Source organism: Antechinus flavipes, chromosome 5 (assembly GCF_016432865.1).
Source record: "Antechinus flavipes isolate AdamAnt ecotype Samford, QLD, Australia chromosome 5, AdamAnt_v2, whole genome shotgun sequence".
In the NCBI taxonomy this organism is placed as follows: Eukaryota; Metazoa; Chordata; class Mammalia; order Dasyuromorphia; family Dasyuridae; genus Antechinus; species Antechinus flavipes.
The window spans coordinates 176,414,297-176,438,793 of NC_067402.1; the positions used below are offsets into that span (position 1 = coordinate 176,414,297).

General features: G+C 32.8%; 1 protein-coding gene across 4 annotated transcripts in view; it reads left to right on the forward strand.

Annotated features, from left to right (window-relative positions):
* SOX5 (SRY-box transcription factor 5) overlaps positions 1-24,497 on the forward strand; it is a 466,127-nt gene that overhangs the window by 422,730 nt on the left and 18,900 nt on the right. For all 4 annotated transcript variants that reach the window (XM_051961302.1, XM_051961303.1, XM_051961304.1 and 1 more), the window contains exons 11-13: positions 2,793-2,938; positions 20,174-20,282; positions 24,238-24,411. In XM_051961302.1, coding sequence (XP_051817262.1) covers positions 2,793-2,938; positions 20,174-20,282; positions 24,238-24,411 — 429 coding nt within the window. The remainder of the gene's footprint in view (positions 1-2,792; positions 2,939-20,173; positions 20,283-24,237; positions 24,412-24,497) is intronic.

Consider the following 24,497-nt stretch of genomic DNA (forward strand, 5'->3'; position numbering starts at 1 on the left):
GCTAGCTGATCAACCTCATTTAAAAAAAAAACATATTAAAACATATTTTTACAAACTATATCAATTACCTTTATAGTAAATCACAATATCTATTGCTACATTAGTCATATAAATACATCTGTTGGAATAAATATATATGTGTGTGTGTTGTGTGTGTGTATGTGTAGACTGTATATAATAAGAAAATATAGCTATATCATTGGTCAATAAGTCTTCAACAAAGCACAAATAGTTTATTTCAGCACAGAAATATCATAGTGAAAGCAAACATAACAACTAAAGCTGAATAAAGTCTTATTTAGATTCAACTGCCCAATATATAAATAATTCTCCAATTTAACTCAGAAAGTCACAAATGTCAGGGTTTCATATAATATATTAATTAAAATCTGTGTCTCCAAACCCAAGAATGTTTATTTTAAAATGGAAACTTATTTTTTTCCTCTTTCACACACCAAATTAGAACTATATACACATATATTTCAGATTGCATTTTATTCATTTGAGTTCTACTTTCTGTCAATAGTTCACCCACCCCCTCCATAATAATCTAAACTCTCTTTGCATCTATATTAATCATTTTTTTCTTGCACACTAGTATCTTGGCAGCCAGTGAAAAACATAAGGAGTTCATGCTTTTATTCACTGCTATGTGCCAAACCTTTTCAAGTATATTTGTATTCTGTAGAAACCAAATAGTTCACAGAACAGCATTCTTTCAAGTTGGTAGGCAAACTCAAGTTAATAGGTAAAATTATGAGGTAAAACTTAGGACTTATTAATTGAACTGTTTTTTTTAGACTATCACTGACTTTTATGAACTATAGTATTTATCTTTTTTTCAATTATATTTCCTAGTCATATATTTTAGGAATGATACTTAAGCTGTTAGTAAGGAAAAAGATGGATAAGAGTAATAAAATATTAAACACAACTATTTTTTAATAGTAGATTTAAACTTAAAAGATTATTTTTAAACTTATTTAAAGTCTAATTGCTAGTTTTTTTTTTTTTTAAATTACAAGGAGTTAAAATCACATTGTTTGCAGAAATAATGTCATTGTTTTCAGCAAGATACTTATTAGACCCTCCAGACCTGCCCCCCCCACCCCTATTCTCCCATCAGGAACATTTCTCTCAACCTTTCTAAGGAAGATCAGAACACCAGGTCCAATCTGTGCATAATAATATATTTTTTTTTAATGGATCATTTAGAAACCTTCTAGCTGTAAAGCAGTGAACTAATCTGACATCAGTTTCTTCAATAGAAATGTTTTAAACAGCAAGATAATATTCTGCATTTTTTGGCAATCAGCAGATCAGATAGAAGAGTCTCTAGCAATACAACGAGGATGTGTATTGTAATCTGACATGATTAGATGAGGCTCTTTAGGAACAGAACATTCATAATTGAGACAAAGAAAGAGTATTAATAACACTTTCCTAACACGGCAGTTAGCCATTTTATATTTCCTTTCTTTAATCTTAGTGTTTTTCAACAAATCATGGGATTTAATAGCGTGTTTTGGCAGATTAGAGGATTTATGGCCCAGATGTTTTTTGTTCTAAAAATGGATTAGGGTGTAAAGTTTGCTGGAATCCATGGAACATGTTGAGGCAAGCCGGTCATTTTATGTGTGATTAGTGCCTGCCTTCTGTCTCACAGTCCCTCCATCTGTCACAATTCACCAATGGATCTGGTTAGATTTAGCCTCATGTCACAAACAAGTCCCTTTTCTGGGCAATTTCATATTATAGATTCATTTTATGCCATTTTTATGCCCTAGTTAAAAGAGAGAGAGAGAGAGAGAGAGAGAGAGAGAGAGAGAGAGAGAGAGAGAGAGAGAGAGAGAGAGAGAGAGAGATGATAGATATTAGCTTCCCTTAGAATATTTGAAAAATAGACAAGGACTTAAAGTCTCCTATCAGCATTCCATCCTATGAATCATTTGCAGATTATAATAAGTATAATCTACACTAAAGAAAAAGATGACAAAGTGTCACATTTTAAATTAAGTAGTATTAGTAGATGTGCTTCTGATGTCTATGGTTTAAAAGAAATAATTCAGCAATATATTGTCTAAATTTTAATCTGTGGAGCAGCAACCTCAAATTAGACATCTGACCTTTTATTAGCAGCATGAATTAAGTGTAACATAGTTATGATAGCCACAATTTCTTACTAAACACTTAATGACAATCACTTGGTAACATTCATAGCATGAGATTTATTATCTCAACCATTATGAGTTTCATATCTACAACAAACCACTTGCCACCTGTGGTTTATTTTAATATATCTGGGTTTAGGGGAGAAATGACCTTTTTTCAACGGGTTCAAGATCTATTCTCTCTGTCCCTAGAAAATTCAGTCCTGCTGTCCAAAAGCCACAAGTTGTCTGTCTAATATTAAGTAAATGTTGAAATTAAATCAGGTATTGAAGTGTTTTCACTACATGTTTCCTAGGGTTCTCATCCAACTGTCAATTTCATTAGAAAAGTTTAATTGCAAAGCAAAGGCTATGTCAAATATTCAGATAAAAATATAACTCAAAATCTGTTTTTGATGCCAAGTATCTAGACACTTAGAAACAACCTTTTAAAAAACAACTGATTTTTTTCCCCCAGTTTCATTCAGATGTTCTATCATCATTGCCATTGCTGATACATATGATATTTTCACTGTCTCTTTCATTTAATTAAATGATTAAATAAAATATGAAGGAGTTTTACAGAGCAGACAATTTTATCCTTAACTACATAAAATGATACACTTTCTTCTATCACATCAGGTTATTTAAATGACCATGATGCTGTTACCAAGGCAATCCAAGAAGCTCGACAGATGAAGGAGCAACTTCGGCGGGAACAACAGGTGCTTGATGGAAAGGTGGCTGTTGTGAATAGTCTGGGGCTCAATAACTGCAGAACAGAAAAGGTTAGTTATTTAAACTAATATGTTACATGAATATGATAGATATATTCATATATATATATACATATTTAATTTTTTTCTTAGTATCTCTTTACATTTTCTTCATCATGTTTCTACTCTTTCTTTCCCTCCATCTTTATGGAACTTCTCTTATCCTATACTCACTAAAATTAAATTTACCAAGACTCAGTTAGAATTAAATTATACTTAAATCCTTTTCTAAATGCTTGACAATTGGTGACAACTAATTCTCTGTTTCATGTGTCAATATGAATTACAGTAAAATTAGATTGTCTTTGAAATATGTGGGCCTGAGTAAGAACGTTACTTTATGGAAATGCTCACATAGTTTGTGCAATGAGCTGGATTTGAAAATTCTGAAGCTTATTTAAGTAGCATAAGCTGGGAGCTGATGCTACATGAGCTCATCTCCTAGGCATCTAGCCTTATGAGGTTGTCATATATGATGCTACGTTTCTAATACAGAGATCTGTCGAGTTATATTAGACAAATATGAAACTGTAAAGACATAATCATTTGCAAAAAACACCATGAACTTTTTTGTAGAACTTCAAAACTAAAGTTGTTGAATCTAATATTCTATAACTCTGTCCGAATTAGCTGTAGGATATTATAAGGCCATTGTCTAGGGAGAGAGTTGCTTTTCTTCATAAGTAATAACTTAAGATATTACTCCAAAATGTTCAAAATGATATACATTTATATTCAGTATTATTTGACTTATATTAAACTGAATTTTTTTTAAATTCTAGAATCCCATTTTTGTAGAGGCAGATAGGGGACCAAGTCAATAAAAGTAAAAAATGATCAGCTACTTAGCACTAACTTGAAAGTTAATCATCATGGGAAGCTTATGAATCAAACAATATTGTCCAGAATGAGCAGATTGCTAATTTGGATAGCTTTCCAGTTTCCCTAGGTTTTATGTGGAGTTTGATCAATAAGCTCTGAGAAGCCAGCAGACTGCATTAAGAATGTGAAATGTATGTATGATTTTATCACCAATGTATTTTTTCCACCAATTATAACAGGGGCGTCAAGGATGTAGAAGCAGTTCCAATTTTATTCACTCCTTAGGGAAAAGACCAAAGAAGGGGTCACTATACCACTCCCTGTGTGGCAGTAACTAAAATACAAAGAGGTAGGGCATAGGGACTTTAGGTTGCTTTAAATAGGAGAATACCAGAAGGGAAGGGGAAGAGAAAAGTGTCAACTATAAGAAGAAATGATCACAAGCATAAAGGAATTTATATTCAAATATTTAAACATTCTTGAAAGGATGCTTGAGCAGAAATTCCTTTTCTCTGCTCCCCATGTAGAAATGAGTTTAACACTCAGCCAGATGCTAATGCAAAGTGACTCAAGCTATTCCTCGCAAGCATAGCTAAATTGCCATTATTTGTTAAGCGCATTGAATTCAGCTGTGGATACAGCAGTTGGTTGCATTCACAAAGCATCTGTACCCTTTTTTTTTTTTAATCCTCCAAAGCAGAGACAACTCTACCTATCTCCCCCCTCTCTTCCCCTGTGCTGGCTGGGAATTGTCAAGTGACAACCGACCAAATCCTTTTGGACAGGAAGCCTTCATCCTGAGTTCTATATACTTGCAAAGCAGGCCTTGTGGTTGGATCAGGGAGCCCATTAAAAGCACTTTGATGGTATGGAAATTCATCTTCGTGAAGCGCCTAGGCCCCTAAGCAACATGCTGTTTAACTGTGGTTACAGATCAGTCATTCACATCGGAGGGCAGTAATTGTGTTGACGGCTTGTAAGGCAATGGAAGTACATAAAATAATCCTGGGCCCTCCACCATGGCACTGCAAGTTAATCTTCTTTAATACAAATCAGCTGTTGTTCTAACACATGACTTTATGCCGGCTCCAGTGACTCTGCACAGCCTTTTGATTAAGTAACAGGAGTGGAACCATCTGCATTCATTTTATTCTGTTATTTGCCCATTATGGGGGTAAACTCATTTCTTCTTATTTCCCCCATCTCCCCATCTCAAGTAATAGCTTATCCCTCTCTCCATTAGCACTTTATTTTAGTAAAAACATTATAAGTGATTTTCCCTTCCTCTTTTGTCAAAGGCAACTTTAAATCTCCTTTTTGATATATCTGAAAAAAAAAAAAACTGGCTGACTGGATTTCATTCTCAGTCATGTTTCCATCCTCACGTCTCTTCCTTATGGATGTTAAATGTGATTAAAAGTTACACTGTATTTTCAGGCATGTTTGAGTTTAAATTTCTTTGGCCTATCCTTGATAGCCTTCAGTGACATTGGAAGGGTTGATGCTCTTCCTTGTAAAGAAGCTTTTGTAACTCTTCCTTGAGTTGTCATTCAGTTCTTTTTCTATAGATTCAGTTATCAAACTGTTACTAGCCTGTCCTTGGGAATAAGATATACCTGTTTAATTCACAATATTATCACAAATTATCATTGAGACTTTTCTGACAGTTTAAAAATAATTGAAATTCTGGGTGAAAGTCCACGTATGCTTATATATATAAAGGAATTTAATAGAGAATGCCCATCTTACTAATCACAGCAGAATAGCAGTATTTCTGGAAAGAAGTAGGTTAGTGTGTTAATGCTTCCATACATAGAAACATCAACATGCAGGCTGTGAATCATATGAGGTCTCTTCCTAAATTCTTCCTTTTAGAGTTTAATAGCTACTTGAATTCTTAGCCACATTATGAACATGATAGTTTTTGTCTCTGGAAAATCTTAATTTAATTTTATCTACTGAATTAAGCATAGTACATGATGAAGATAGATTTTTCTTAAGGGGCAGTAACGACTTGAGACTTGGAACCTGAACCTATGATTTTATGAGTGCAGCCATCAAAGTGCAGCAATATCTTCATCGCATTCAGACTGGTGATTTGTCTATAATTTAGGGTCTTAGAAAATTGTCTGCATCAATGAGATGTTAAATGATTTGTCCATTGTCAAACAGCTTGTGTGTGTGAAAAACAGGATTTGAATCCAGATCTTCCTAATTGCAAGGTTGGCCACAATGCTCTATGATACTATAATCACTGTTACTCATTTAATTTTCCTTGCCCATAGACCCTTTATCTTCTGAAGACAAACTTTGACTTTTTTAAATCAAAACAATTGATTTCTCCAACCTAGGAAACTGCTGAGATAAGAGAGAAAAATTGTTCAGTTCAGGATAACTTGTAAAAATATAAAAGGTGATATTGTGTATTTCCACACTAAAATGGAAAACTCAGTCATAGAAAAGAGAAATGAGAAACTAGATCATTTCTAGCTTTCTTACATCTTCATAGAATATTTTCACCATTCTGCTTGAAATGTGAATTCCTAGAACACTAGCCACATCCATATTAAATTATAAATGATTTATGAATTATCACCATGCTATATTAGCCATATCATTCACACAGATAATATAGGAAAAATGTTTTCTTATTCCCGCTAGTTTCAAATATTCTCATGTGCCAAGCTGCATATATTCTTCTGTGCTTCTTGCTAACTGGATGAAGTTTTAGAAGTCTGCAAACTTTGGAAAACAAAATAACCTTTTTTATTGTAATAATAATAATTGATGACAAAGGAATTATTTTGTCCAGTTACTCTGAAATGGAAGAGTTAATAAGAAATCAAAGATTACATCACCAAGATGAACATATTACAAATGCTACACTTCACATAAATGTTGTCCCAAGTTAAGAGGATTTAGTTTCAAAAGTAGTAATTGGGCTAAACAAACACAATCAGAGATATGAATGCAGACAACTATGCTTTTCAGTGATATAGATCAAAATACATAATGAAATTCATTTTTACAAAAATACATTTTGATTGTGGATTCAAAGATTCCTTATTCTTATTTTTCTTATTTTCCACATACCTCAAAACAGTGTATATCAGATTTCTTGGAAAATTCTGGGACATAGAATAATTTATAATTGCCATCTATAGTTAATTGTAGCTTGATTGTGCATTCAAATATTGTTACCTTTTACCACATTGATCTGAGATTGCAGATTTGTATTTAGAGGGAATAAATAAGCACCTCAATCAGAAAAAAACAAAAAGACTCTCATTTATTTCTTCTGAAAAAAAAATTTTTTTTTAAATACAGCCCTACCCGATACATTGGTACAGATTTAATTGTGTATGTAAGCCCCATAGCAAGAGTTGAGAGTGATCTCAGCATCCACCTAGTTCAACACCATACACTAAGGAATTCCCCACTATAACATACTTTAAAAATGGTTATCTAGTCTCTGCTTTAAAACTTCCAATGAAAGTGAACCAAACGTCATTCAACTTGTGAACAGCTCTAGTTATTAGGGAACTTTTCTAAACATCAAGTTTAAACTTGCTTCTTGATTTGCAACTCATTGCTCCTGGTTTGACCGTCTATGGACACACAAAAAGTCCAATCCCTTCTTCCCATTCTCAAAGACAGTTATCAGCCCCTACCTCTAATTCTTCTCTCCTCCGGGTTAAACAAGCCTAGTTTCTTCAATAATTCTTCATATGATATGGATTCAAGGTTGTTCATGATCCTCATGGAACGCCTGGACGCTTCAGTTTAGCAGTGTTCTTAAATTATAGTGCGTAGAATTGAACACAATACTACAGATGAGGTCTATATTTATTTGTATCTATGGAATTATCACCTTTTTATTCCTGTAAGCAATGACTCTTGCAGGAGCCAAACTGAGCTTCTGCTAATTCAGAACAATTGTTTCATGTCACCATGTCTTATCTTTCTTATACTTATAAAATTAATTAATGCCTACCAATTGTGTATATGCACACAAACTCATACTCACACATCTGATCTTTTATATATTTCCAAACTCTTCAGGGGGTGCAGGTCCAGAACACCTAGAGTCACTGGGGTAAAAGAAACTTTCAGAAACTTCTTTTTCTCCCTCCAGATGTGACCACTTCAGTCAGATTTGCATCTAACCAATTTTAGAAGAGTTTCCAAAATCTTTTAAATATTCTTCTGCTTTATAATAAACAAATGCTTGTACTATTTTGCTATATTATAAATAGCAAAGTAAGGATTATATAAGTGAAGAATTATATTATACAAGCATTTACATGCAAATTGATTTTATGGATGTCTACATATGCTAAGATAAGAACTATTTACAAATTTATTACTGAAAAAAATTGTGCATTTGTATATTTTGTATATACATTTTGTATATTTTGTATATTTTGATATACATAATTCTTATATCAATTTAGAGATTCACACATTCACTCATTCATCCATAACTTTAGATAGCAACATTGGAGTAAAAATTCTTTATCTTAACTTTTAATGTTCTATATTATGCCATCAGTTCCTCAAAAATTAGTAGAAATTGTCCATAGAGACAAATGGCAATTTGGTAAGTGAATACCAGTGCCTATGGGGTGCCTTAACTAACAGTGTCCTTAAGAGGTTTTGACAAGAGATTGTGCTAAACTGTAAGCTCTATTTTATTTTATTTTATTTTTTGCTGTACAAAAATCTGAGTTTCTTCTTTCCCAGCACTACCTTTTCTCTTCTGCCACCTGCAACCCTAGTGTTGATTTAAGGTGGATGCTTGATAATGAAGATAAAAAGTGTGTCTGTTCCAAAGTTAGTTACAAATGGCCATAAGTGTCCTGGGTGGTAGCCCTGTAATAATTTTATATCATTCATTCTCTCCTGATGCTTCACTGGTCACCTGATGGATCGGACTAGCTGTGTTAACTCTTCAAAATCTGAAGCAATCTGTCTACTCAGCTACGGACTTCATACCCATGCTTTCCTTTCCAGATGAATGGTTGGCCTATAAAGAATTTTGAATTCAAATTGTTTTCAAGTCAGATATGGAAATTGAAATCATTTAATTTAGTGAAGGATATTGTAAACACTGATTTGTTTATTTTGGGTGGGTGATTCTTTTAGTTAAAAAGAATCTGTAATTAAATTCAGCTTTAAAGGTTGAATAAGCAGATTTTGAATAGGGAAATGAGGGAGGGAGGGGCTAAAACATCAGTCTTTGAGCTTACAAAAGTGAGGTCATTGTGGTATCTGGCAATGGCTAGAGCTTTATGCAAAAGTGTTTTAAAGGAGCTAAATTGTGCCCCCTTCAAAATGTTACTGAAACTGGACTAGAAAAATTGCAATAGCATTAATGATGAATATTTTTTCTTTTCAAATTATATATGTATATGTGTATGCTTTTCATCTAAAATACATTAATTTACACATGATAGCTAATCTTTATTTTTTGGAATAAAAGACATACTTAAAGCCTAAACTGCAATATTTTACCTTTTGAGTCCGGGCACCTCTCTGCTTTTAAGAATTATTTTACAATATGAAAATGGTATGTTTTCCAGACAATTGATTATTAGACAATTCAGATCAGCCTTTTATACAATAGTTGGCATTTGATCCTTAGGTTTTCTTTTGTTTTTCCATTCATAAAACCTTAATTCTGTTCAGCTGAGTGTCTAGGCTGGGGAACACTTCTTTTGGGACAGGGAGGAGGGGAAAGCCCCTTAGTGAATATTATCAGCAGAGAGCAGCCAGTTTTCAAAGACCGGAACAAAAAAGCAAATAGGTATTATGTCATCACACATCCGTCACTCTATGTGTCAGCCTTTTCAATAATTCCAGTTCATGTTCTCGATGGGATTTTGCAAGTTAAAGGGGCTGTTTGTTTCCAGAAAGCAAGTACAGACTGATTCTAGCCTCTTGTTTCAGAAGGCTCTTTTCTTTTCTTTTCTTTTTCTTCTCTTTTCTTTTATTTCTTTTTTCCCCTTTTCTTTCCCTTCCCTTTTCCTCTTCTCTTTTATTCTTTTTTTTTTTTTTTTGCATTTAATTGAAATACATGCCGAGTTTGCAGACTGCAAAGATCAGAGCTGTTTTCATCCAGCAGTGCTAACTATACATTAAACATTTTGAATTGTTTGAGCTTTAAGTTTCGTCCTTTTTTGCCATTTGCTTCATGTAGTTTGTGTATATTTACAGCCTCTGCATTTAATGGCTACATGCCTTATTTTCACAGATGGCCAGTAGAAGACTTTTTCTTTCTCTTAGTATAGTCTGCTTTCTGTTTTGCTACATTTGTCACAGTGCCACTACTTGCAGCTAGCAAGTGCCCACGCTTGGTGGGGAGCATTTATGGTGTGAGCTTTTTGTAGAGCTTTTTAAAGGTGTTTTTTTTTTTTTTTTTTTTTTTTTTTTTTTTTTTTTTTAGTAAACTTTTTATGGTTTAATTTCCAAGCCTGGAAAAGCTGTGCATGTTTTCAAACAGAGAGTCTTGTGTTCTTTACATCGTTCTAGTAGGGAGGCTTGTTCAGGATTGTCCAATAAAACAAAATGCATGGAACATGCCAAATTGCCTTTTCAGATAGATTTCCATAGGCCTAAAGATTATTAAAAGGAGGAAAATTTCCCTCCTGAGATCTATGACCTTCTCATCCTCTGTGTGGTTTCTTCTGATGTAAAGGGAATCTCTTCAAAACCAGTCAGTGAGGTGACTAGACTTAGAATTATGAAGACTTGAGGTCACATACAGCTTTAGACACTTGCTGTGTGACATGGAGCAAGTCACTTAACTTCTGGAGCTTCAGTTTCCTCATCTGTAAAATGGGGAGCTGTTGTAAGATTAAAATAAGGTATTTGTAAAGCATCTTACAGCCCTGTATCAATGCTATTATTGTTATTATTTCCTTAATAATTTAATCATGTTTCATTTTATATGTCTATTTCACCAATGCTAAATTTGGAAAATTGTCAGAAAAATTGTTCTGCATTTTACATGTTTATCTAAAAACTTTTTTATTTTTTTGTTGCTTTACAAATTTATAAATTTTCTCTTTTACAAAAAAGGAGAGACAAAAGAGATTTGTTTCTGTTGTCCCACATGATTAGAAAAGGCTCTGCCCCTATTATTTGCTTTTTGAAATGTCCCCTTCCTTTAAGATTCAATTCAAGAATCACCTTCTCCATAAAGCTTCCTCTCATTCCCCACTGATAAAAGTGATCTCTGCAACCTAAAATTTCTGATGGAATTTCACGCTATAATTTTACTAAGATGAATGTTTAACCCTTTCTGTGAGATTGAAAACTCATTAGGGGAAATTACTATATATGTCATTTCATCTTTATAGTCTCAGAGCTTAGTACAATGCCTTATACTTTTAAGTCATTTGAATTGGACAGGAAGTAGACTTAAGAATGGAGGCCAGACTATTTGTGTAATCTGACATTAGTCAGCTGTCTACTTGATTACAGACCTATACAGTTTTCTTACCCAAAGGAATTTCATTCAAATTACAGCTATCTTAAGGATAAAAACTAGTTTATCTTCTGTCCTTTTCTAAATCTTTGCTTTTACTGCTCTTGCTTCAGATTTTATTTATTTACTAGCATCTTTACCAGAGAGGAAAGATATTTTAAAAATGAAACTCAAAGTCATAGTTTTTCCACTGTTACCTGTTCTTGTAAAGTTTTGGAAAAGAGATGGAGAGGGGGGAAAGATTGAAAGTGTTGACTAAAATGAAGATTTTGATTATGTGTTGATTAACCCTGTCTCCTGTGATCATGGATAATCAAGAATTTACTGCAATCTTAATATGCCTTGCAGCACACTGAAAGAATTGGCATTATTGTAATAGGGCACTTATCTTAAAGAAAACTCAAATATTTTTATTCAGCAGTAAGATCCACTGGAATTGAATCAGACTTCTAACAACTTTGTACTTCCATTTTGTATAAAAGAGAACGGGAAAAAAAAAATCATCACTGTACTTTGCTGTCTAGTTACTAAGTCTACCAGTGTTTATGAAACAATTGCTAGCAAAATGATATTCTTATTTTTATGTTTACATATGTGCAGACGCTCCCACCCACTAGACATCCTTTGTGGGTTGTGAATTCTTCCCATTATTCTTTGGGGGAAGGGATGGACTACTGGCCTTTTCTACATTAACCCACATGATTTACCACAAGCTTGTTTCTACACTCTCCCTTCAATGGTTAATAGATCCTAGTTAGAAATTAGCAAAATACTATATGAAATTGTCATTGAATTCTGACAGCCTATGAAGGATTCATTTAAGTTATCAAAGAAACAAAGAATTTAAGAATTGGTAAGGGTCTCAGACATCAAAACATAAAGAGCTATATAAGCATGATAAAATCCTGGCCAAGTTGATCAAATGCTAGCCAGATCAGCAACTCTGTCTTCTCTACATTAGAATTATCTGGTCATGTTTCTTAGTTTTTTTTTTTCTCTTTTTCACACATTTCCCCCATTCCCAACATACCATGAACACTGTCTTTCCCTCTTATTAGTTAATTACAAAAGTAATTCAAATGTACCTTCTCTGTGAATGGTCTGATATCTATTAATTCCTTTGTGAGGTAACCTTATAATTTATACACTCTTGGTCACAATGACTTCATATTTCACATGTAGATCTTTTGGAAATCTTATATTTTACAAAATATCTAGTCCTGTGAGGCAGTGATTATAGATCTGCTTATACCACAAGAGAAATTCCCAATTTATACATGTTTTAACCTACTGAAATTAGTGGGGGAAAATATGTGCCATTCCTAAGCATTGGGAGTATATTTAAGCCGGAACCAACTATCACCTTATTCCTTGAGTAGGTTAATGTTTTGTGGATAAAAGAAGGTAAAAAAGCAAGCAACTTATGAAGTTTGTTTGTTTGAAAGACCTTAGCTTTGCTCTCAAGACACAATGAGCTATCAATTAAAAGGTTTCAGTTTGTTTAGTCTGACTGAATGAAGCAGATCTATGTGTTGTCAACCACTTAAAGTCACTCTTGAGAAGACTTGGAAGGAAGAGGTGAAGCATTTATATTATGTGACTGCTGCCACTGTGTTAAGTATTGCTATCTTATTTGATCCTCACAATAGCCCTGAGAGATCAATGCTAATATAATCTGTATTTTACATTTCAAGAAACTTAAGGCAATAGAGCTTAAAATTAAGTGTCGAAGACTAAATTTAAACTTCAATTTTTTCTGATTCTAGGCTCAGTGCTCTGTTCACTGTGCCACCTAGCTACCTCCAAATCTGGACTAGCAAATTGGATGCTATCATGAAATATATATGCACATATGTGTTTATAATAGTTTTCTAATAGAAATTTATTAAGTGCCAGGCAACATGCTTTGGTAGTGGAGATACCAACAGAAAAACAAAACAAAACAGTTTCTATCTTCAAGGACCATATATACTATTAGAAAGCTGAATGTATAGAAGTCTTGAAAGCTTTTATAGTATATGATTTTGAGAGTTGTCTTGTCCCATTGGTATATAACTGCTTAAAGTAGGTGGCTCATAATAATGAGGCAAAATCCTAGAAGAAACGTTTCCTGTTCTGGACCTTCCCACAATATGGCTCCTTCACCATACAAAAAAATTATCTGGAAACCCTTGGGAAATGCTGACAGATAAATGTTAACTTGGGCAGGGTTTGTTGGAGCCAAAACTTCTTTGATAGGAGTTAAGTTAATCTTAAGAAAGACAATCTGAATGAGCTCTGTTTTTCTTTTTAAAAAAAATACATATTTTTAACTCTATTGAAGATTTTAAAAAAATTATCCTCCACACTTCATTTGTTCTATTAGATTCCACTATGGGTAGATTGTTATTTCATAGAAAATAGAGATCCCCGATAAGCAAGACTAAAACTAAAGGTTGAGTGAGTGAACAAATTCATTGTTTCTGCATGTTTTACTTACTCTGACACAAAGCAAAATTCCATCTGATAAATCATATAAATATAAACATATAATCAATATAAATCATATAAACAATATAAATAATCTTTTATCTTCTTTGGTGGTCTAAGAAGTTCATATAAGTAGAGGATTAAAAACTTTTTTTTTGTTCTTTCTTCCCTTATCATTTGTGTAGTAGACTATTTTTTTTAAAAATAGTATATCCAAAAGAAGTTAAATAGTTACTTAGCATTTGGTGGACTTATTCTAATATCTCATACATATACTTTTTATGATTTTTACAGCTTTATGAGCATTATTTAAATAGTCTATTATGATAGCTGATCTACAATCAACCTTTCTTTTTTTTCCTGTGCATGTATATGTATGTGAATGCTTGAAGATCAAATATAAAATATTTTATTTGCCATTAAAATTTCTTCACAAGCTAGAAGAAATTTCCTACCTTTCCAGTCTTCTTACACTTTATTTCATCCCCTTCATTTTTATAATGTAGTCATCCATATGCCAATGCCTATTGCCATTTCTCATACACAAAACTTCTCCTTTCCGGCCATTTCTGAAGTAAGAGATATAGTAGTTAATTTAGTATTATTTAAGTTTAAAAAAAAAAAAAAAAACCTTTGAGTGATCTTTTTTTTTTGCTTACTTTTTAGAATATTGACACAGGAAATCTGAGGCTTTCTTATCAATTAGTGCAAATAAATCATTACCACAACTTCAACTCTTGCCATTATATGGAGGCTCAAATCACTTACAAAAAGTAGAAACAGCGAATATTTATGTATTTGGGGAAGAAAAAAATAAAATTTCATTTTTCTAACTATATATTTTCTTCCCCACAGTAATTTTCAAACATAAATTTTTAATGATGTTGGATTTTTTGCTTGGATATCCTGCTACTATTTCATATCAATAATCAATCAGCAACATTTTTAAGCACTAACTTTATGATAAAAATTGTATTGTGTGTGCACTAAGGCTAAAAAGAAAAGATATAAAACAGTCTTCTCATGGAACTCACACTTTAACAGGGAATATTAAATAGGTACATAGAGGATATATACAGAATAGATGAAAGGTCACTTTAATAGGGAAATCACTACATGAGATGATCCATAAAGGCCTTCCAGAGAAAATGACATCTTCTTTGAGTCCTGAAAGAAGCCAGATATTCTGAACGTAAGAGGTATGGAAGAAGAATATTTCAGGCATGAAGAACAGATAAAAAAGTTTGGCAGGAAGAGAGAAGTATTGAGGAATGGCAAGTAGGCCAATATGGATGGTTATGTTATAATAATGAAGGGAATGAAATAAAGTGTAAGAAGACTAGAAAGGAACTATCAAGGTTGTGAAGAAATTTCAATGCCAAATAAAATATTTTTTATATTTCATTTTGAGAATGAAAGCAGTAGAAGTAAAGGAGTAACATAGTTAAGTTTATGTTTTAGGAAAATAAAATCACTTTGGCAGATGTAAAGAAGATGAATTGGAGTGAAAGAAATTTGAGAAAATAGGATACCCCAAATGGAATAAATGAATTCCATTTCCCTACCCAAAACAAACAAGGAAATGGTCAATGTGTGTTCTTCCAATTTTTGAATGTTCATTAATGGACTTCATCATCCTATTTACATAGCCTTAAAGACAGATTTCTTTTTTTCTCTCCATATTCATTCATTAGTAAGTCCTAATTTTGCTAATGATGTTATATTTGTCACCTTCTTTTCCATTTATAAAGCTACCACCCTACTCCAAACCTCTATACTCTCAAAATACAATTATTCTAACCATATTCTAGTTAACAAATTTGTCTCCCCTCTTCAAATGACCCTATATGCAACTGTCAGAATAAGTTTCCTTAAATAATAGTTTCTTTCCTCAGAACCTTCATTCTGTATCAACTCAATGCAGCACATTTTTAAACATCTATTAGAAATATCTGGTTTTTTTTTTTTTTTTGTTGTTGTTGTTGTTTTGTTCTGTTTTTTTTTTTTAATTGTGTTCATGGAGCACAATGCTTTCTAAACTCTAGCAAAACTTTCTCATCATCCCACAAATCCCTTAGGTCTCTACCTACAAGATCTGTATTATAAGGAATGTCTATCTTTCCCTATCCATCCATAAAGGTCTTTACTATCTCTACAATGTTTAGTTCAAACACTATCTTTTCAATGGAGTCTTCTTGGAATATTCCTGCCATCTCTGGCATTGCTTTTCTATCAAATCCTATAACACTTATAGTCAGTCCATGCAAGATTTTTTGATTCATTCAATAAACAAAATTATTAAGTACTGCATGAACATTATATTAGACAATGGAAAATAGATAAGAGTCTAAATTAGACATGGAATGAAAAGTCTAGTAAAGGGTTAAGAGCAACACAGATAACTTAATGATAGATGCTAATAATCAGTATAGCTGCATGAATAAGAGGCACCATAATCTTCTAAAAAAGGACAATACTCAATACTCTTCCCTGTGCATACACCTCCACAAACATATAGATCACTTTATACTCTTTATGTAAATTATACTAAACTAACTTCATTTACCCAATGAAGGAGTAACTTCATTACTTATCTTATCTTCATAAGGAGTGACTGTTCAAGAAATCAAATGGGATGCAAAATGTCAACAATGTGCCTGACACAAGATATACATGTTCAATTAGTACTCATAATAAAGTTTTCTTGAGGAAAAAGAGAAAGAGGAAATCAACAGAACCAACAAGTCACAAACATGATCATAAAACCTCAGGGAAAACTTTGACACATTTGAGAAAATTATGCTATGGAAAATAAAAATTCCTCTGAACAGTCTTCTACCCTATATTCATTTGAAAAGTTCTAATTATAGACATTAATAAATATCATGAAATGATATAATACTTTTTTTCAAGGAGATATATGTAGTTTATAATTACCTTTATACACACACAAATACATTGCATAAAGATTTACAATATAGAGAGAAAATATTAAATATGTAGATATATATCTGAATATGTGGAGACTCATATAGTTATACAAATACAGAACATAGAAAAGGGACAACAGCAGCATATATTTAAGTATTATTTCTAGGCTTATTTATATAAGTAAATGTTAAAACCAAGATAGAAACTTGGTTTCTAACATGGAACTTATTCACTTAGATAATCATACTTACATTTTCCCCTGAATACACTAGTTCTGTTTTCTGATGAGGGAAACTAACATCCTGATTGGAGGTGATCTTTCAGGTCATTTATAATGAACTTGTTTATAAGACAATTATTTTGTAAAAACAAAATTCATATGTGTGTATATGTGAAAAAGAATTTTTTCAAAAAATGTTTTTCCTTCAAAAATTTAATGGCTAAAGTTATCACACTTGATATTATGAAATAATGATTATCCTTAGCTATTGTTCACTTGTTTATCAGTAATGCCAGAGTCTTTGTGACCCTCATTTGAGATTTTCTTGGCAAAGATGCTGGAGTGGTTTCCCATTTCCTTCTCCAACTCATTTTGCATATGTGGAAACTGAGGAAACAGGCAAATGACTTGCCCAGGATCACAAAACTACAAGTGTCAGTGCCCAGATTTGAACTTGGGAAACTAAGTCTTCCTGAGTCCAGGCCCAGCACTTACATGGCTAATTTTTCTTAAACCTATTCAGCATAACTGTTGATAGATATTGAGGTTTTAAATAAAACTGATAGACCTGATGTACTATATCCTTTGGTATCTTTAAGCTTACCCTGGATATCAGTGCCCTAGAAGGAAGCTTCTTCTTCCCCTACCTTATCTATAGTATCAGAATTGGCCAAAGGACAGATCCTACAGTGATATAATTTCAAGTACAGTGGCACCTGGTTGGGGGAGAGCAGAGGCCTTCTCAGAATACTTCCATTGCCTACTCATCAAACCAATCCTGGTTTTCATTTGTATTTCACCAAATAACCATAGTTATTTCAGGTGGCAATGTAATCAACTTTCTTCCTTTCCTCTCACTTCATATTTCATATGAATTTAAATCCTTCAGGATTATTGTAAAACCAGATCTCTCTTCTGGCTGTTCACACATCACCCAGTCTCTCTCAAATATATAAAACTTTCAGTATACTGACAGTCTTTATGTGGAATTATATAATTATTCTCCACTTGGGTTAAGAAACTGTTTCACCCTCATACCAAAACATATCTGTCGTCTTCTTTTAATCTCTGCTAGTGTTTGCTGAAGTCTGGCAACCTTACCATTCAGATTCACGTGTTGTTGTAATGTATCATAATTAAAGGCACATGGCATGTTCTCCACCTCCTCCTCCCTCCATTTCCCTTTCTGTGTGCCCGAGGGTTAACTAAAGTCACAGCGCAAAGGGGCAGAAGAAAAGCACAGCTGACTGTTTTGACATCTACTGTTTCACAGTGACATCCTCTGAGAATTATCTTAACTTCCACTTTACAGGGACTAATTGAATTATTTCATTATACTGCATGTTTTAGTAGTAGTAGGTTAGAGGTCACCTTGTTGCTAAAAACTGAGTGTGACTTTCCCCCTCTGATCACTTGTTCATTCCAGTTTTTTGTTAAGACAGAACAAAACCCATAGAGCTAAGTTCAGAATCTCAGTATTTGCCTGACATTTCTTTCTTTTACTCTTACTTCCTTCATTTTTCTTCAGCATTCTGAAAAACTGTCCTTCAGAATGAAAAACTCTCTAGAAAATATGTAACATTAAAAGCCCTATAGACTGTTAAATCAAAATCTGATAGATGATCTCTACCCAGTGTGTTTCCCATAGATAGTACGGAACAGTATTCATTGACCCAGGGACTATCATATCGTCTTGATGTAATGTGCTTTTGGGTATAGCGGCTTTCTATCTTAAGAGCTACATTTACTGCAAAAAGACATCTGTTCAGCTTAGTGGCCTTGGTACTGTTGAACTCAACTCAATAGTATCCAATCCTCCCAACTAAAAGAAACTTTTAGCATACCCTGAAAACTCCCATTTCAAAAAAAAAAAAAAATCTCATTAGATTGGCTCTTTATATTTGAAATGCGTAATCTGTTTTTAACACTGGCAGTTCTAGATCAATCAAGTTGAGTTAAACTAAGCAGTTCTAGATCAACCAAGATGAGTTAAACTAGGCAGTTCTAGGTCAATCAAGTTGAGTTAAAGTACTTTCCACTTTCAGTTTTATATGGCATCTGAAGCTTCTTCAGAATTGTTTAAAATTCTTACTTCATTCTATATAAATATCAATGATGAACAGTACATATTGTCATTGTTAAAATATTTTTATTTAGCAACTGTGTAGTTATTATAATGTCATGATTTTTCATAAGGAAAATTCAACCAATGTATTTATGAATTCAAAAAACTATTCTCATTGATTCTTAGAAGAAATTTTGATTGTATCTTATACATACAAAATAAATAAAGTTAGGAGATTTCTCATAGGAGATCTCCATTTGTGAGTATTTTTTTCAAATTGCACAGGCATAGATTTTATGTATGCAGTTCACATGCACAGACTATACAAATATTCTTTAGAAAATGGAATTAACCATCAGAAAAAGGGGAACGAAATGCCCCAAATTGAATGAAACTCCATTTACATCTTAGAATTACAATGGAAACCTACCATCCTTTGAACAATACAATGAAGATAAGAGAAAGATCTAAACTGACCACTGCAGGCTTATAGTATCTTTAAAATGAATCACTTTCCTGATTGGATATAGTACCATGTTCAACATAAATAAAGTTAAGACCTAACATTTTTCTTACCAAAAAAATTAAAAGGATAGCTTGTAGTGGCATGTTCTACATGAATGCAAATCATAATCTGCATGCTTTTAAATGACTTGAAGTCTTTACAGATCTAATTTTTGTATATTTGTGCCTCAAACAATTCGCCAATTCAATATTTTGGCTTAGCAGTCCAAATCAAATTGTGGTCCAAGTACTAGGCATTCACATTTGATGTACAGAGACTTGACAAGCAATTAGCAATGAATATTTAAGCATCTTCATTACCCTTGCATGAAGAATGCAGATGGCATTTAGGGAGATGGCAACAGAGGGCACTACTGTGAATTATGTTTCTATTATTTAGTCACCTGACTATTGGAGGACTCTCTTTGGGCCCAATGCCACATCTATACTTCAACAGTCTGGCTGGAAATGAAGCAGACATTTGAAATGTCAAAAAGCAGGTTGCTTCCATGAGATTTCTATGCGCATTTTGTGATTTGGGAAGTTTGGATCCAAGGAGCCAAACGTTTGTATCCTTAGTCATATCAAACATAAATTCCAAACCTCCATAAGTTTCTAGAACCTGAAATTCCTTGAGAAATTACCTGGATCATTTACCTTTATTCTCCTCATCTGGTAAATGGCCTGATGATTTTGCCTCTGAATATTCTTCATGACAACATTTATCTCGTCATTATTGTTTTTCAGGATAAAACAACACTAGAGAGCCTGACTCAGCAACTAGCAGTGAAACAGAACGAAGAAGGAAAATTCAGCCATGCCATGATGGATTTCAATATGAGTGGAGATTCTGATGGTTAGTGAAAATTATTTCTTCCCAGTAATGTGCAGAAAGGTCTACTTGTTGCAATAAAAGGACAAAAAATTAAATAAATGAAGCAACTAGAATTCTTACATTCCTTATTTCTTGTACCTATATTTCCAGAGTTTTATATATTCATGGCTTATTTTTATGCTTATACCAATACTATACTTTAAACATGTTTTTTTACTTAGAACAAGACTTAACTAGGATATATTTCCAATTATAAAAATGATGAGTCAAAAACAATGTCAGGGAAGTACTAGAGTGGAAGTTGAGAAATCTGGTTTCTACTAGCCATTAAGTTACTATATGATTTTAAGCAAATTGTTTCACCTTTCTGAGCCAGTTTCCTCTTCTATAAAGAAAAAAAAAAAGGATGCTAGATTCAAGGTCTTCTAACTAAAGTATCCACCAGCTCTAAAAGTCTATCCATCTATGAAATAAATGGGGTCATACAAATGAATCTTTCCTGTCATGTCATTTGCTATAAATATACACTAAGAAAATGCTTTCAGTCATCAAAATTTATCTTCAGGAATTTCTCTTGCTTCCTAATTTTGAATATCTGATTTGCATTTTAACATCATCTTATACTTTCAGTAGCCACCATATTTTCATTTCTTTGCCCAAGCTGTCATAGCAGCTATCCAAATTTAAGTTCCCCATAACCCATGTTGAATCTCCCCCATCCTCTATCTTCTTCCAAGCTCTCTGTACTATTTAAACTATCAAGGTAGTAACTAGTCAAATCAGACACATTTATGAGTTAAGGAAAAAGTTAATTCCTTTTAACCCACACTTATATAGAAATCTTATCTCTATGAAATGTATGTATATTTTAACTGTCTTCCTGGAGACGTTACCCCATCTCTATTGTCTACCCCAAATGGATGACTTGGAATAATAGGCCAGATAGCAAGGAAACTAGCACCACAGCAAGCTAATGAGGAACATATTTTAAGTCAGATGAGTTTTGTAATAGCCCTTAGATCATACCTTTTGGTCATCTACTTTGCTTTTGTCTAATTCTGCTCAAAAATCAAATCTACATTTACTAATTAAAAATAAAACTCAAGTAATTTTATGGCTGAGGAGAAACTTAATGTTTGTTTCATACATATGTATGTCTGGGGCTTGAATTCATCCATATAATTTCGCTCATTTTTTAAAACTATGTTTGGCTAATGCAAACCTGGCTCAAGTATCAAGGCATTTTTATAGATTTAATGAAATACTGCCAATATTATTTTCTATTTTTATGTGACTATAGAGGTGTAAGAACAAGTAAAGGGAGAAGTGCATATAATTTTTTTCCAGTGAAACGCCTTTCTAGGTCCCCAGAGTTAATTCCAAGGGTCAGAAGATGATTAGGTTTTCTATTCCATTCACTAACGTTACTCTAAGAGAATAGTTAGGTGGTAAATGTTACCTCTCTGCCATTAAAAGGTAAAGGTAAAACTCAATGTACAATTAATGCATATTCCAGTAAAGATTTTGAAGCAGAATTCATAATTTAACCAGCTTTCAAATTGAAAATGGGTACAGAGAATGCAGAAGCTGTGGGGAATGCTTTTCCATGCCTACCTAGTTTCTGATCTTTCACCAGCCTTCCACATACTAATATCAATATCCATTTAAGGGTTACAAGTCCTCAGCAACAATACAGTTTGAGAATGTATTGTTCTTAGAGAAAAAATTCTACTTGTGATACAGATCTCAATAGATCCTGCCTCATGATTAATCTTGAAAGTTTAGGGGGACTATTTAGCCAAATCACATGTGGTTGAGTTCATGCATACTATTTACTTAGTCCATGATTGTTCTTTTGGGCAATTTGACTTTAATATACATTGAAGATCTCCTTTGACTTCAGATATAGGAGTCTGTTGTTAAGACACAAACCTAAGATAGGCAACTTCTTCTAATTAACTTAAGAATGAGATAGCATTCCATGACATTGGGAGACAGCGATAATATTGGGATGAGCAGGTTGACTAAGATACTACTAATTTAAGTGGATGAACAACTTTGGAAGAAATTATTGGTATCTTAGAATATTTAGCTTCAGAGAAAGCAAGAGTAGAGGAGATAGGGGTATGATTCAAGCCTTTTGCAAAAGTTACAAAGAAAATAAAACAGAAATGTTTAGCATATAAAAATACATAGAATGAAAGAAATATTCCAAAATGTAGTCACCCTTTCAGTTTCAACATATTGTCAATGATGTTGATGATGCTCATAATTATAGATTGAGCCATCTCTTAGTTTTACTTTTCCAAGAAAAAATTAATAAATCAATAGCACTTAGAATGGTGAGGTATAATAACACACACAAAGATCACCAGGACAAAATCTGCTTTTAAAAGATGAACTTATTTTTGTCACTAAAAATAGACTGCTTATTTTAAGTTATATAACCACTTTGCAATCTACCTCAACAGTCTTCAATTGTAAAACATCAAAAAGATTTTTTTTTAAATGTTGTTTTAAAAATTTGCATTCGGGCATACTTATATGCCCTCAAATCTTCATGAAGGCAGAGGTCATGACATGAATATAAACCAGCTGTATGTAAAAGAAGATGAAAAATTCCTGTTTGGTCTAGTTTTAGTTGGTAATTATGAGTCCTTTAATCTCAAAAATTCTTATTTCTAGATGTTTTGCTGCAATGATCTTCTGGCCTCCATGAATTGCAGTTGTTTCTTTGGGTAAAATATAAAGAAATGCAAGGAATTAATTTATTATTAACGAAAGTATTATAATTTACCAAGTTTCATTCTATTATTCTTATAGAACAAGAAAGTGGCAGACCTGATGCATCTGTTGTAACTGTATGCATTGAGAACCAGTTGCTTGGTGTCCTTAAGTACTAATTTGTTTTTCATTTTTTATATTCATCACCTAAGTTAGGTATCCTTGGAAACCATATTAACTTAAAGGAGGTAATTAGTGTAATAAGACGGTAGCTTAATGAGTACTAATATGGAATAGTTCTTCAGTACCTAGAGGAATCAATGTGACTTCCAAAGGTATCTAACACTATAAAGTTGTAACTGAATACTGGCAAAATCTAGCTTATTGAATCTCTATCAACTGAGTTACTCCAAAGAAATGCTTATTTTATATAACTTCTTTGGATTAATTCAGCTGATAGGAGGGAAAACTACTTAAGTGGATAGTTTTATATATTTTGAGGCTATGGTTATGTATTTTGCATATGTAACTACATGTTAATGCATTTGCTCTTTTTGCTATCACTTTCAGATGTCTATTTCATCTTATAGTCTATCATTACTATGCCATTTTGTACATTTACAAGCATGCTATTTCAAATAAATAAATGAAATTCAAATACATACTAGAGATATGTTTGTCACTTATTAGCTAGGACCTCTTGCAATTTGTTTTCAAATTTTCATCTAACGGTAACTATATTTTAAAGAACCCTTGCCTAGAAACAAGTTATATGTATTCTTAGGTATATAGCAACCTTTTAAGTTCCCCTGTAATTTCCTCTCCAATTATTATGTTTCACTCAAAACTGACTAGATTTTGTATTTTTCATGCTAGAAAAAAAGGACTTTTAACTTTTTTCATTATTTCTACTGCACTAATTATGATTTTCTGGCCCCAGTCTAAAGGTACTACATCCAACTTAGAGTAGAAATCATACAACAGACTACTGTTGTATGACTATAAAAGTAAATGAGGGTACAGCATCAGGTTCATTAAAGGAAGAAGTGTTACAACATAATTCAAAACATAAATCTCCTGTTTATTAAAATGAGACATAATTAAAATTTATTTCCAAAACCTGAAATTTTTTAATAGAGAAGGGATTCATACTTTTAAAATCTCAAAATTTACTTAAATGAGTTGACAAAATGCAAATATAAATTTGTAATTATTTTCATTGTATGTATATGGTTTTGTTTGTTTCTTTTAGGAAGTGCTGGGGTCTCAGAGTCCAGAATTTATCGGGAATCCAGAGGACGTGGGAGCAATGAACCTCACATCAAGCGTCCCATGAATGCTTTCATGGTATGGGCTAAAGATGAACGAAGGAAAATTCTTCAAGCCTTTCCTGACATGCACAATTCCAACATCAGCAAGATACTGGGTAAGAGATCTAGATTAGTAATAGGTAAAATAAGTATACTTTTAATTTTCAGTTTTTACAGTTTATAAAAAAAGATTTGTAGGGCA